The sequence below is a fragment of the Rattus rattus genome, chromosome 11 (assembly GCF_011064425.1).
Source record: "Rattus rattus isolate New Zealand chromosome 11, Rrattus_CSIRO_v1, whole genome shotgun sequence".
NCBI lineage: Eukaryota > Metazoa > Chordata > Mammalia > Rodentia > Muridae > Rattus > Rattus rattus.
In genome coordinates, this window is record NC_046164.1 from 85,291,337 (window position 1) to 85,304,930 (window position 13,594).

At 43.4% G+C, this 13,594-nt stretch overlaps 1 protein-coding gene across 1 annotated transcript in view; it reads left to right on the forward strand.

The window, feature by feature from the left end:
• Positions 1 to 13,594, forward strand: part of Egfr (epidermal growth factor receptor) — a 164,591-nt gene that overhangs the window by 113,109 nt on the left and 37,888 nt on the right. Inside the window, exons 4-12 of the mRNA XM_032916153.1 lie at positions 852 to 986; positions 5,428 to 5,496; positions 6,272 to 6,390; positions 7,396 to 7,537; positions 9,022 to 9,138; positions 9,652 to 9,778; positions 9,983 to 10,056; positions 10,874 to 10,964; positions 12,977 to 13,176. Coding sequence (XP_032772044.1) covers positions 852 to 986; positions 5,428 to 5,496; positions 6,272 to 6,390; positions 7,396 to 7,537; positions 9,022 to 9,138; positions 9,652 to 9,778; positions 9,983 to 10,056; positions 10,874 to 10,964; positions 12,977 to 13,176 — 1,074 coding nt within the window. The remainder of the gene's footprint in view (positions 1 to 851; positions 987 to 5,427; positions 5,497 to 6,271; positions 6,391 to 7,395; positions 7,538 to 9,021; positions 9,139 to 9,651; positions 9,779 to 9,982; positions 10,057 to 10,873; positions 10,965 to 12,976; positions 13,177 to 13,594) is intronic.

A 13,594-nucleotide genomic window follows, 5' to 3' on the forward strand; every position in this document is an offset into this window, starting at 1 on the left:
ACATGGCTGTGGCATACCTAGACCTTTGTGCAACTCAATTCTCAGAGAAGAGCCTTAGGTCAAAGTCGTCTTTGTAGACCAGAGTCTCTGTGGATTTTGTATAGATGAATCAGTCCATGTTTATGTCTAATATTTCTGTTGTAGCCTTCTCCCTTTGAACAAATTGGACTTTTTCTCAGTCCCAACTTTGTGATGTCATCTCATTTCTTCTTCCTTATATGTTCTTGCACCACTAGTATTTCTTTGAGTTTTCCTCATGCGTAAAATTCTTGTTTCATATCACACTCAGACTCTTTCCTTCAGTGTGAACGCTCCAATGGCACCTGAGAGTAGGATCAGTGACAGTCATTCTGTCTTGGTCGTAAAGGTCCAAATGGTTTTGCCTTCTACCTTGTCCTTCTGCTCTGACTTCCCCTCCACATCATCCAATCATTCCACTCCAGCTGAGATGGCCCCAGAACTACAAGTCATCATATGTCTGTTCTTCCTGCTGTGCACATTAGGGGCCTTCTTCCCCCTACTGAATTTCTAAACTTCACAACCTGTGTGTGTGTGTGTGTGTGTGTGTGTGTGTGTGTGTGTGTGTTCATGTGTGCATGCTCTTCTCCTGGAATAACCCTATTTTTATAATGAAGGCAAGACCTAATCATTAAAAAAATCTGAAGTGTTTCAGATCAGTATCATAAAAAGTTTCTTCACATATCTTAGCAGATCTTCTACAGGGTCTTCTCTGAGAATGTCTGTATTTGCCCACTGGAAACATTAAACAGAACATCAGAAATGTAAAGAAATGAGCGTGTACACTGTGTGAATTAACAAAGGGTTTGACCACTGTGGTTCCACTCATGCAGAAATTCTGATCGGTGCTGTGCGATTTAGCAACAACCCCATCCTCTGCAATATGGAGACCATCCAGTGGAGGGACATCGTCCAAGATGTCTTTCTGAGCAACATGTCAATGGACGTTCAGCGCCACCTGACCGGCTGTAAGTGCATCTTTCATCTTCTATTCGTTTCAGATCTTCTAGCGGACTGAAGTGGACAGTGTTGGGGTGGGAGAGACAATATTAACTTTAGATCACTTTCATTAACAAGCAAGAAGAACAATTAGTGTGCAAATGCTCTTTTCACTGGGAGATTTTATGCAAGGCAATAGTACGATTTTTTTCAGTGTTCTATACAGCAGCCATGAGTTTGTAAAACTTGTATGAGACTATTAAACAGAGAGAACTTGCATCTCTATGATGCAAGTTGCAGTGACAGTCTGCTGGTACAGGATATCTCCCCTTCCACCTGCAGGCATTGACCAGTCAAGCATGCTTCTCTCAGTGGCACTGAGGTCATCCCAATATGGTGGGCTCTGGCCACCAGCTCATCAGTGTAAACAGTCTAACACAGACCCAGAGAGGAGGGTTCTCCACATTTTTCTAAATGTTCTCAACTCATCCATGCCCCAATCCTCAGACAACACCCTGCAACTGAGAACCTTCCATGGGACCAGAACTAAGCTTAGGAATGCAACTGGTGGCATTTGCTAACACTGTCTCTGGAATGACATGTTTTCACTTACAAAACTCCGCCAAGCCTGTTTTTCCTAATAGTAAGGATCTTTCAATACCTCAATATAAAGCATGGACCCATTTTCTACTCTTCTGTCCCTATAATTGTGGGCTGCATACTGGTTGAGTTTGGACCTCTTGGAACTCTTTCTTTTTAATTAATAGCTTTATTTTTAATGATGCATTGATTAAAATAGTTGGCTTGAAAAATGTAGGAAATTTGTCACCTTAGTCATTTTAAGTGACACTCTAGTAGCATTATGTGTCCATATTATTTCACAGCTTTAACCACCAGCCATCTTCAAATGTTACAAATCTGAAACCCTGAGCTCATTAGACAGTAATGACCTAGTTTCCTTCTCTCCCAGGCCCTGGCCAAGGCAACCCAATCCTACTTTATGTGCCTATGGATTTGACTACTGTAGGTACCTAATGAGAGTAGAATTGTATGTGTTTATGTATTTTTGTGTAGCTCATTTCATTTGGTTTAATGACCTCATAATTTATCCATATTGTAGTTTATGCTGGGAATTTTGTTCCTTTTGAAATATTTCATGACAGGCTTGTACTCCCTTTTGTTTGTTTGTGGGCACTTGGGTTGACTCTGAATAATGTTACTGTGGGTGTGGGTATCGAGTCTCTTGTTTTATAAATATATATTTTACCAGATGCCTACTGTGACATTGAGAGTGTAAGAAATGTAACAGTATTTTACAATGGATTTTTGTTATTACCTATGAAATCAAGGTTAGCAATTTTTAAGATTTGTGATGTGCAATAGGTGAACTAAGTCATATCATACCTATTGAAAATACTACATGGAAAGTCTATAGCACTGAATTTGCCACTGATAAAATCAAGTACCTCACAATGTCACATTTATTGGGGTATGGAAAACCCACAAAGGAATGTTGAAAAAAATAGTACACGAGATTCAAATGTCCTAACATTTGATCTCTGAACTTGTAAGGTATTGATGAAATAACAAATTTAATTCTGTTACTGGAATAAATAGGCCTAAGTTTAAAGAAGGAAAGGTTTGCTTGGGCTCACTGCCTTGCAGGTTTCCTCCACAGTCAGTTGGCTATCGCGTTCTGAGCCTATTGTGAGCCCGTGTGTCATGATGGGAATAGGAGGTAGAGGTATGCTCACCTTATGGTGCCATCATTAGAAGAGAAAGGAGGAGAGGTCAGGATCGTCTTGCTCCTTCAAAAACACTGCCTTCAATGACTGGGATTCCACCTTTTAATCTAATAGAGCATTTTGATTTATTATTTGAGAATAACATACATGTATAAAAGTAATTGTGGTTGTATTCAATCCCCTTACCATTTTTTCACCTCCGCTGTTCCCCATGTCTTTATCCCACTTTCATATCTTGTTAAAATAATCCACCGAATATAATTAGTGCTGCATATATGCACATGGGTGTAGGGTATCTACTGGAGCATCCTTAACCGACCAGGGCCACACCCACTTCCTTCTCCTTCAAAGACGCTGCCTTCAATGACTGGGATTCCAGTATTGCCACCTTTTTTCCTAATAGACCATTTTTATTTATTATTTGAGAATTACATAAATGTGTATAAGTAATTGTGGCCATATTCAATTCCCTTACCATTTTTCCACCTCCTCTGTTCCCCATGTCCTCATTCCACTCTCATATCTTGTTAAAATAGTCCACTGAATACAATTAGTGCTGCATGGGTGTAGGGCATCCACTGGAGCACCCTTAACCAACCAGGGGGCACACCCTCTTCCTGCAGCCAGGGGTGGGTTCTCATGATCCCGTCCCCCACCCATGCAGGAATGTTGACAGGCTTGGTTTTCTGCAGGTCTTGGGCAGGCAGCCACAGCTGCTGCGAGTCCCTGAGAACGTTGTCTCCCAGCAGTCTTCCCTGAACTCTGGTTCTTATCATCTTTCCAGCCTCTTTTCTGTGATGTCTTCGCAGCCTTTGGAGTGAGGGCTGTGAGGCAGATATCCTAGTTATGGCCAAGCATTCCATAGGCACTTACTCTCTGCACTTTGACACTTGGGAGTCTCTTAGTAACCGTCATCTACTACACAAAGAGGCCACTCTGATGAGAACTGAGCACTAATGGCTGTAGAGATAAATATTTTGAGGGCAGTTTGATGCTGTGTCAGTTTATCAAAATAATAGCTTTTCCCTAGATCTCAGGAGATCCTGAGCCCTGGGTTCCTGGCCAGATTTATAGTACCAGGCATACACATGCTTACTTCTGTGGAGTGTCTTAAACCCCACTAGAGATCGGTTGGTTTACCCTCATAACATTCACACGCATCTTGTCAGGGTAGACATTACTCCTGTCTCTTAAAGTTCCCATCACCTCTCTGTGTGACATAAAGCATGAACCTCTAGGAGTCATTGTATATCCAAACTGTAGCTCTAATCATGAGAATAAGTCCAACTGAATCAAGATCGCATAAATAAGTCACATTGCAAGTAAGAATTGACTCAGTAAATTGTCCTGTAATGGATTAAGGGACAGATGGCCCAAGTATTAGAGCTGTAACAGATTTAAAAAAACAAATAGGAAATGGGATACACACACACACACACACACACACTCACACATATCACATATATATATATATATATATATATATATATATATATGAACCTCTCTCCTCCATTGACAAGCTGCAGATGCACACCTCTTTTTGAGAAGTTTGCATTTCATCTTTAACAACAGCAAACAGTATTTCGAGGTGATTTTAAGGGTTATACATGTGAGACATCTGAGATTCAGGAGAGCCAGCATATATTATCATTGATAAATTGAGGTTACAAGAGTGGATTTATGAGAAAGAAAAAAATTATTTCATCAGCTCCTCCATACATCAATATAAGTTCTAAATATGTGTTAAGGATATGCAAATATATAAATAAATATAATTTATATTTATACATAATATAGGCATAGTCCTAGAAGGAAACATGAGTATGGATATTTATAATATCAAGTATTAAGTTGAAAAGCAAGTTGATTTAACACCATCAAATAAGTTTCCCTGTGAAATAAAACTATAATATGATATCTGATCGCCTGAAAAGGGCTACAGAGCTGAGCAGAATGGTCTCTAAAAGCCTAAGAGAGGTGTTAAATAGCCAGCACCACACAAAGCAAAGGCGAGAAAAACAAATCTGTTCCTCAGAACTTTTCGACAGCCGCGTTGGCCAACACTTTGATCCTCACATTTCTCAGGATGATTAATTGCCGAATGGAAAACCTTTGCAGCTGCAACTTGATATTGACCAATTATAAAAATACAACTATTTAGCAATTACAAAGATTTCCAGACAATAGTATGCCAACTATTAACTAAGGTTTTAAGTGATTAGCCAAATGACTCACGGAATTAGAATGTTCGCTTCCTTCGCCATGTTCTGCACTACCCCATGGCTTGGAGGAGAGGAGTGCTCCTTTACCAGACAAGACGTAACATCCCTAAACATCCAGGGATTATTGCCCCACACAATCAGTAAAGACCGGATGTAGCAAGGTAAGTGTATACTGAGCCAACTGGTTAGAGAAGCCTGGTCATGTGGCACCTCTAGAACCCTAAATCCTTTTAGCTTTGTCATTTGAGTGGCTGTGACGAGTCAACAAGTACTCTCTGTCTCAGCTTCCACACCTAAAGTACAAACGAAAGCAGCCCATGGCTCAACATTTTCCTTTCTTGCAGGAGTCCTTTAAGTTATCCTTCAGAGCAGCCAAGCCAACTATGAGTAGTTTCCAAGCTGTTTCTAAGACATTCCTTAGGACCTTGAGAGACGTGTCATTGGTTCCACGTTATTTGATATGTTTACTGAAATTCATTTAAACTACTTGATTTCCATTGCAGGCCCAAAATGCGATCCGAGCTGTCCCAATGGAAGCTGCTGGGGAAGAGGCGAGGAGAACTGTCAGAAATGTAAGTGGGTGCAGCATCGGGACCTGAGGAACATCCCACACAGTATGTGGTCCTCCACTCCGTGACTGAATAAGTACAGGAGCTTGGCCAAAGACCCAGTGTTAACCGCTTCTTGGACATCAGTCTTGCAAACCCCACAGCCCGCAACTATCTGAGGCTTACTGTTTGGGATAATTTAACCTGTCATTAAATGCATGAAAGCCAACCACCCAAGTGCTCATGGTGACACACGGGAAGCCTTGTCCCCTGCTCCAACCTCCCCCTTTTCTGGCACCAACTAATACAGAAGCTTGACAGTGCTTCTCCAGGGAGTATATATGTGAACCCTACTAACTTAAAAAGTTTCATGTACTTCAGTGTGGTTACTGCCTCGCACAAAGAACCTGGGATTGTGTCAGCCTCAAAATTGACTATATTCCATTGCCTTTGTGACATAACCATCCTGTTCCTTTAAACATTGCCTCCTGCCAGGAGGTCTTCTTGCTATGTGCCTTCCGTATTGCCAAGAATTCCCTAGCTAATATCTCCTTATTCAAAAGATCCCAATCAGACTGGATTCAATTACTTCTCCCAAGTGATTTGAAAAGAAATGATAAGAAAAATATACCAAGGGGGAAGTTGTGATTATATCGTTTGGCTAATGTGAATGCCTAGAAGCTGTCCCCCTGTCCCTAGAACCCATTTGTTTCTTTCTACCGTGTGCAAGCATTCCGAGGTGTCTCTGGAAGATGAGCTGCCACCTAGATATAGCTCACTGGTGATCTTTCTCTTTCAGTGACCAAAATCATCTGCGCCCAGCAATGTTCCCGGCGTTGTCGTGGCAGGTCCCCCAGCGACTGCTGCCACAACCAGTGTGCCGCAGGGTGTACAGGGCCCCGAGAGAGTGACTGTCTGGTAAGACTTTAGCTACTGGAGAGCTGGACTGCAGACCTGCACACTTGCTGGGCATCTGACTATGCTAGTGGCCTTCCTGTGGTGCACATTTTAAATGAGTGTTGTCACAGACAATCACAGCAGCAATATGACAAATGTAGAGAGCTTCTTCTTTAAGATCCCCTGAGAACCGTCCCCAGTTATACAGACCTTTGGGCAGTATGGGATTTGCACACCATATTTTCATGCCTCTTGGGCTGCTCCCCTACCCTACCCCATCCCACAGTATCTCCCAACCACTTCTGGAGAATCTCTGGTGAAAACTCTAGTGTTAACACTCCAGATATCAGGGGTTAGTGTATGTGATTCCTGGGGTCCGTGCCAACCCTAGCAAAGCTCCACTAGGCCCCAGAAAAATAAAGTCCACCTAAAGCTAGAGTCTAGAATAGTCTATGGTTTCTGGAAACAGAAGATTCTTAAATTCCAGGAACTAAATCTGGCCCTGGGGAATTTTTTCATTTGGATAATTTGGAGTGATTCTAATGGGCAGCCCAGGGATAAGACTGTAAACTGAAGGAATCTTACCTTCCTACTAGATTCCTGAAATTTGACAATAAATTCTATTACCCTCCTGCCTAGATTCCCTGCAATTTGACAATAAATTCTAAAGTATATCCTATAACATTCTTTGTGAGAGAAACCCACTAAAAACTGAGTTTAAAAATAGTGTCACACTACACATTCCAATGCCATGTGTAGATTTGTTATTACCTATAATCAATAGAGATATATTGATAAACCCCAGGTTATATCAATATAGGAACAGTCAGTATACTAAAATCTACTTAGTACTTGTAAAGGGAAGGTGTTTCTGACTATCGTGGGAAGGCATACTAGGCATTTTTCCTCTCTAACTGAGCATGTGAACACTGAGAATTGTCACTGTCCCCCTGACCAGCCTAGCCCTGGGCTCCTTTCATTTGGATGCCACATCCTTGACCAGACGTGTTGTCCCTTCTACGACAGGTCTGCCACAGGTTCCGAGATGAAGCCACGTGCAAAGACACCTGCCCACCACTCATGCTGTACAACCCCACCACGTACCAGATGGATGTCAACCCTGAGGGGAAGTACAGCTTTGGTGCCACCTGTGTGAAGAAATGCCCCCGTAAGTTCCCCCCTTTTACACAGAAGTCATCATGTCCTCTTCATCTTTTGATAGCATCCTGGGCAGTTTGGGGGCAGCCACTATGCTTGCCTCTAGGTACAAAGATGAGGACCCCACTCTCAGTGAAGAACAATGGTGATGGGCAGCGTGCAGCAGGCAGGATGCCTTTCTTTAAAGGGTGGCTTGACCTGCACTGATCCCAGGTTGCATAGCAAAAATCACCTATTGCTTCACCGCAAGTTGGGAACCCAGCTATAGTAACCTGTACTTGTATTTAACACAAGATCATGACCCTCTGGGCCAATCATTGTTCGACTCTCTATTAGGCTGGCATTTAACAGACCTACATTAGAAAAGGCAGCAGACCCACCCACTTGAGTGGAAGAACTTCTGCTTAAGGTTGGGTCTTAGAGTGTTTCAGATTTGGTTTTGCTTTGATTCACTCATTTGGGTTCAAGTTGTATTCATGTACGATGGTACTCTACAGCACCTATACGGAAATGGCAGCACGGCTCCATCCCCAAAAGAGAAACTGAAACAACTCATAAAGAGCCTTGAAAACAGTCTTGACTTCTAGGATTCGGCCTACCTAAATTTGAGTGATGGAAGACCATTTAGAACACACACGCACACACACACACACACACACACACACACACACACACACACACGGGGGGAGGGGGGGAGAATAATAAGCCACTATAAAGTAATTGGAAAACTAAGATGAAGAAAAATTCACCACAGTCATGCCAGAGACAGGATCTTTGTGTGAAGGCTTAGTAAATAGATCTTTAAAACCTACAGTAACCAGAGCATAGGACTCGCAGATATAGTACCAATGCTCATATATTTTGAGCCTGTGTCTGGGAAACTCAAAACAGGAGCATAGAGTTCCTAGTAATGCTATAATCATAAAATTAATTGAGATAAACGATACAAAGGTGGGAGGAGTGGAGACAAAGATCGGGGCACCTGTCTAGGAAGTAGAACAAACTGGTCCTCTCACTGTCCCACCAAGGACAGCATGGCAGGTGGCAAAGGACAAAGCTGGTGTCAAACAGAACAAACTGCGGTCACCTCAATGGGACATGGTCTGTCTAATGAGCATTTGTGTGTGTGTGTGTGTGTGATACATATATCCAAGGTCTCCTTATATATTGTAGACATAGACCTGTCAGAGGAAACTTGCGCTCAGCCCAGGATTTTCAGTCAGCGAGCACACATGGTGGCGTTTCCTCCCACAGCTGTGTTGCACCTGAGACCTAGTGGCTGTGTTTCTCCACATTACTGTCAGAAAGTCATTAAGCCGGGGCTTTGTTCCCCTTCTACTTGAAACCTGCCTGTCTTTCTCCTCAAAGTAAAGTCAACCAAACTGAGAGGAGCCTTTTCAGCAGCCCACATTCAGCAGGACTGAGGATGTTTGTGGAAAGTTAGGAGCACCTGCTGTGGCCCTCAACACCTTCTTTTCATTGCCTCTTCCTCAGGAAACTACGTGGTGACAGATCACGGCTCGTGTGTCCGGGCCTGTGGGCCTGACTACTATGAAGTAGAAGAAGATGGAGTCAGCAAGTGTAAAAAATGTGACGGGCCCTGCCGCAAAGGTAAGGAGCCTTACGGGCGTGCAGTAGGTTTCTTTCTTGACCTTTGTGCCGAACTCTTAGAGCCACCTCCAAACAAACACACCTCAGCCTTTTAACTTAGAAAATAAAAATGCGTTTTGTCTGTAAAGTAGAAGATAAACTTGTAAAGCCAAATTACGTGGTGGAGGGTGTGGGGGAGTTCTCTTGAGCCAGGTACCGAGGCGCCACCTGCAGCCCAGGGGAGTGAACTGTCGTAGACAGAAAGGGGAGGAGCCGATGTCTTTGTGAGTGGCTATAGATCCAGTCCAGGTAGAAAACGACAGAAAAAATTCAAATCTGACAAGAGGTCTGGGACAAGGACAATCCCAAGCCCCACTCCAGTGACTGATGAAAACAGGCCTGTCACAGGAGTTTTGGTAACTGGAGGGTTCCCTCAGAGTCATTGGGATGGTGGCAGGGTTCATGCTCCTGCTTGTGCAGACCCAGCCTTCTTAATTCGACAAATGTAAACGGAACACCCACCTCTCTTAACAGTTTGCAATGGCATAGGCATTGGTGAATTTAAAGACACACTCTCCATAAATGCGACAAACATCAAACACTTCAAGTACTGCACTGCCATCAGTGGGGACCTCCACATCCTGCCAGTGGCCTTTAAGGGGTAAGTAACAGCTGAGCCATCTGGACGGAGAGCTATGAAGTCTACTTTTTTTTTTTTTTTCTTTTTTTTTCGGAGCTGGGGACCGAACCCAGGGCCTTGTGCTTGCTAGGCAAGCGCTCTACCACTGAGCTAAATCCCAACCCCTGAAGTCTACCTCTTTAAGCCATGGAGAATGGCCAATAATCACGTTGCTGTTTCTTTCAGGGATTCTTTCACCCGCACTCCTCCGCTAGACCCACGGGAACTAGAAATTCTCAAAACTGTGAAGGAAATAACAGGTTTGTACTGGGATATTCAGGGGCATATATGGAAAATTCAATTTTATAGAGACTCTCAGACATTTCCCCTTCTTCCCTGACATGAGAATGTAGTGTCTGAAGCTTAACCATTACGATTAATTTTTTTTGAGACACTTTTAAAAGTCATTTTCCCTTGATGCAAGTTGAAACCACTTTAAGCCGAGGCTGCTGCACCCATGATGGGCATGATGTGGACACGCACAATGGTTCTTTCTTGCTCAAACAGTCCATCATCCTTACAGACCCCAAACGCCAGAGAGAAGACGGAGGGAAGGATACTAGGTTGAACGCTAGCAGGCAGTGCAGGCTCTCGAGTTTCACAAACTAGATTTCAAATGATTGCCCACCAGGGAGTCTTGGATCTATGACTGCCACTGGCACGACATTTTTCCTCATCCTTGAACGGGAGATAATTTGATCTGCAAGACAAGATTGATATGAAGATCAGAGTTAAATTGAAAAAAAATATTTAAAAGGAGAACACTGTAACCGGAGATTGAAAAACAGTCAGGGAAGGATCCGGTGATGTCCTTCAAGGACATCAGAGCCAGAGCACTTGGTCAATCTGTCAGGTGGGAGTTGGCCTGCACATTGAGGGAAGGGCAGCCAGGGATTCAAGGCTGCATAGAAGGGGCAGGATTCTTTCTTTCTTTTTTGCCCACCTGACTGTGTTGGGACATACACTATCATCCTTAGTGGTAGGGACAGGAAGAATCCACTGCCACGGTTCATACAGCAGCCTTATCCGAGTCCTAGAAGTATCTAAGTGTGTCTAAGCCTTTCTTCTTCCCTCTAGGGTTTTTGCTGATTCAGGCTTGGCCTGAAAACTGGACTGACCTCCATGCTTTTGAGAACCTAGAAATAATCCGTGGCAGAACAAAGCAACAGTAAGTTGGCCATAACAAAAGCCTAGTCGGTTTTTTTTCCAAATGTGTCTTAAAGAAGAGGTACAAAAGTCACACAAAGACCATCTTCCGCTCGGCTTCCCCGAATGTGAACGACCTACGTGGGTAGATATGAAAATTAAGTTAAGGAATCTGACATTGCAGTGCTCTTCCCTCAACCGTGTACTTCATTCTGAGCTCGCCAGATTTTCCATGAATGCATCATTCTTTCTCTGCCCTCTCCAGGACCCCAGACTGCATTGGTGTCTGAGGTCTTCCTGATCCCCTTCAAACTTCCCCAGCTCCTGTCTTTGCTGGTTTTCATTGTCTTCGACATTGGGGAAATATGACTGGGCATTTTATAGGGCGTCTCCCTGTTTGTGTTTGGCTGATATTTGATAGTGACGCAGGTGAAGACACACAACATGTCATTTTAATGAGACAGAAAGAGATAGGAGAGGGATGATGAGCTTTCACAGAGTAGAAGAAATCCTATGATTTGTGGTGAGGAAAAGAAATTTGGAAATCTGTAGGTCAAATCTGCCTTGGAAACTTTCTGATTGTGATAGCTTTTTCTGAAATGCACCACCACTAACACCATTCATTCCACTGATATCGTGGAATATTTAACAAGTCAAAGCACCGTACACACGGGATATACATCGCTGCCCATAAAACTCCTTTAGATAGACACTTCCGATACTAAGCATACTGTTACTTTTGCTTCCTGCCTTTGCTCTCAGAGTCTCAGGAATGCTCTCTTTCTGGGGTTAGCACCCTGTGTCCAGCGGCCGCACAGGAGCCTGGTGCTTAGTTTTAAGCACTTAAGTTCAGGGATGACTAGTTCCTGAGGTGACTCTCCAAAGGCTGGGGCTTGACCTGGAAGAAAGAGCCCAGGCAGACCCTGACTCCTTGGCTTCTCTGGGCATATGCTCGAGGAGAATTGCCAGTAAGTGATGGTGGTGGATCTCCTACCCCGGACCTCTCACTTTCCTGAAAACAGGCTGTGAGGAGAGATGATTCATGAAGCAGGGAAATGAGAATAAAGCATGACTAGGAAGAGGACCTGCCAACCAGTGCTTTAAACTTTGTTCTTTAGCCCCTCGGCTTCTGTTCTCTTCCTTTTGTCCCGTCTCAGCTGGCTCACTCCTCAGGCTGGTGTCAAGAAGATTCCTACAAATACACACCACTTCTGTGTGTGTGTCCATCCATCACATGGGACTATTTATGCCCAGCTGTGCTCTGACCTCACCCATCGGTCCCAGTTCTGTCTCCCTGCCCTCCCTGAGTGCACGCATCCTGTGGTTTGGGATTCCATTCTCTCTTATCTGACCAACTCTCATCTAGACTCATACCTGCAGAATCTTACAAGCTTTGCTGTCTGGGTCTCAGATATGAACTATGCTTGGAGAAAGTCACCCTCCCATGCTTTTCCTCCATGGCGCTCCTGAAATATTTATTTACCCTCAGCTGACATAGTGCTCACTAAAACTGCATTTATTTCTATGGATTCAAACAGCTCTGCCTGTATGATTATATCATCTTTAGACAGGTTCCCTGAATAAAGAGACAAATATTTAACTGTGTGGCATTGTGGAACCACAGATATTCGTTCAATAAACATGACTGGGGAGCTGAGTGGTGGATAGATGGACAGATACTAGTATTGACTTACAGTGGGTTTGGATGTTGCCTAGAAAGCATGTTCTTGATTTCTAGGAAAACTATAAATATAGTAAATGAAATGACACGAAGCCATTGATTCAGCCCTCCAGTTTAGCCAAGGTTAAAGATAAGTGAATGCGAAACTGTCTTTTCCTTGAAGAAATCTAAAAAAAAAAAATAGTACTTACATTTTTTAAAAGTTGTGATTCACACTTTTCACAGAATGATTAGTAATAACTGGCACACGGTGTTCAGGAAACCTTGGTGGCCCAGAAAAACTAAATTATGAGGATGACCCATTGCTTTCGCTGCCACACACAATACAATTTTTCTTCTCCTCCCCCTTTTAGTGGTCAGTTTTCTCTGGCGGTTGTCGGCCTGAACATAACATCACTGGGGTTGCGTTCCCTCAAGGAGATCAGTGATGGGGATGTGATTATTTCTGGGAACCGAAATTTGTGCTACGCAAACACCATAAACTGGAAAAAACTCTTCGGGACGCCCAATCAAAAGACCAAAATCATGAACAACAGAGCTGAAAAGGACTGCAGTAAGTTTCTGTCCCGTCTCGCCTACACAGGGAGTTCCCAGAGGTGGTTTGTTTTGGGAAGAAACACTGAAGAGGTTCTCCCCAAATGTTCTAATGGCTCTTTTTCATTCCCTCATTGAATTAAAATCTGTGGGATTCGTAATTGTAGCACCAGCATCCAAATCACTTCTGGAATGTTCTCATCTCATAGGGTGAATTTGCCTTGTGTGGCTTCAATGAGAAAATCCCTCCATGGGCTCATGTGTCTGAGTCCCTAACTGTGCTCTTTGGAAAGGTTGTGGGACCTTTACAAGGTGAATCGTCCCTAGAGGGAGTCCAGCCTGAGGGCTCCACATCCTGTGTATTCTCTGCTTCCTATTGTGTCAGTGAGATCATATGTTCCTTCATATGTCCGTTGGCATGCTTTCCCTGCCATGAT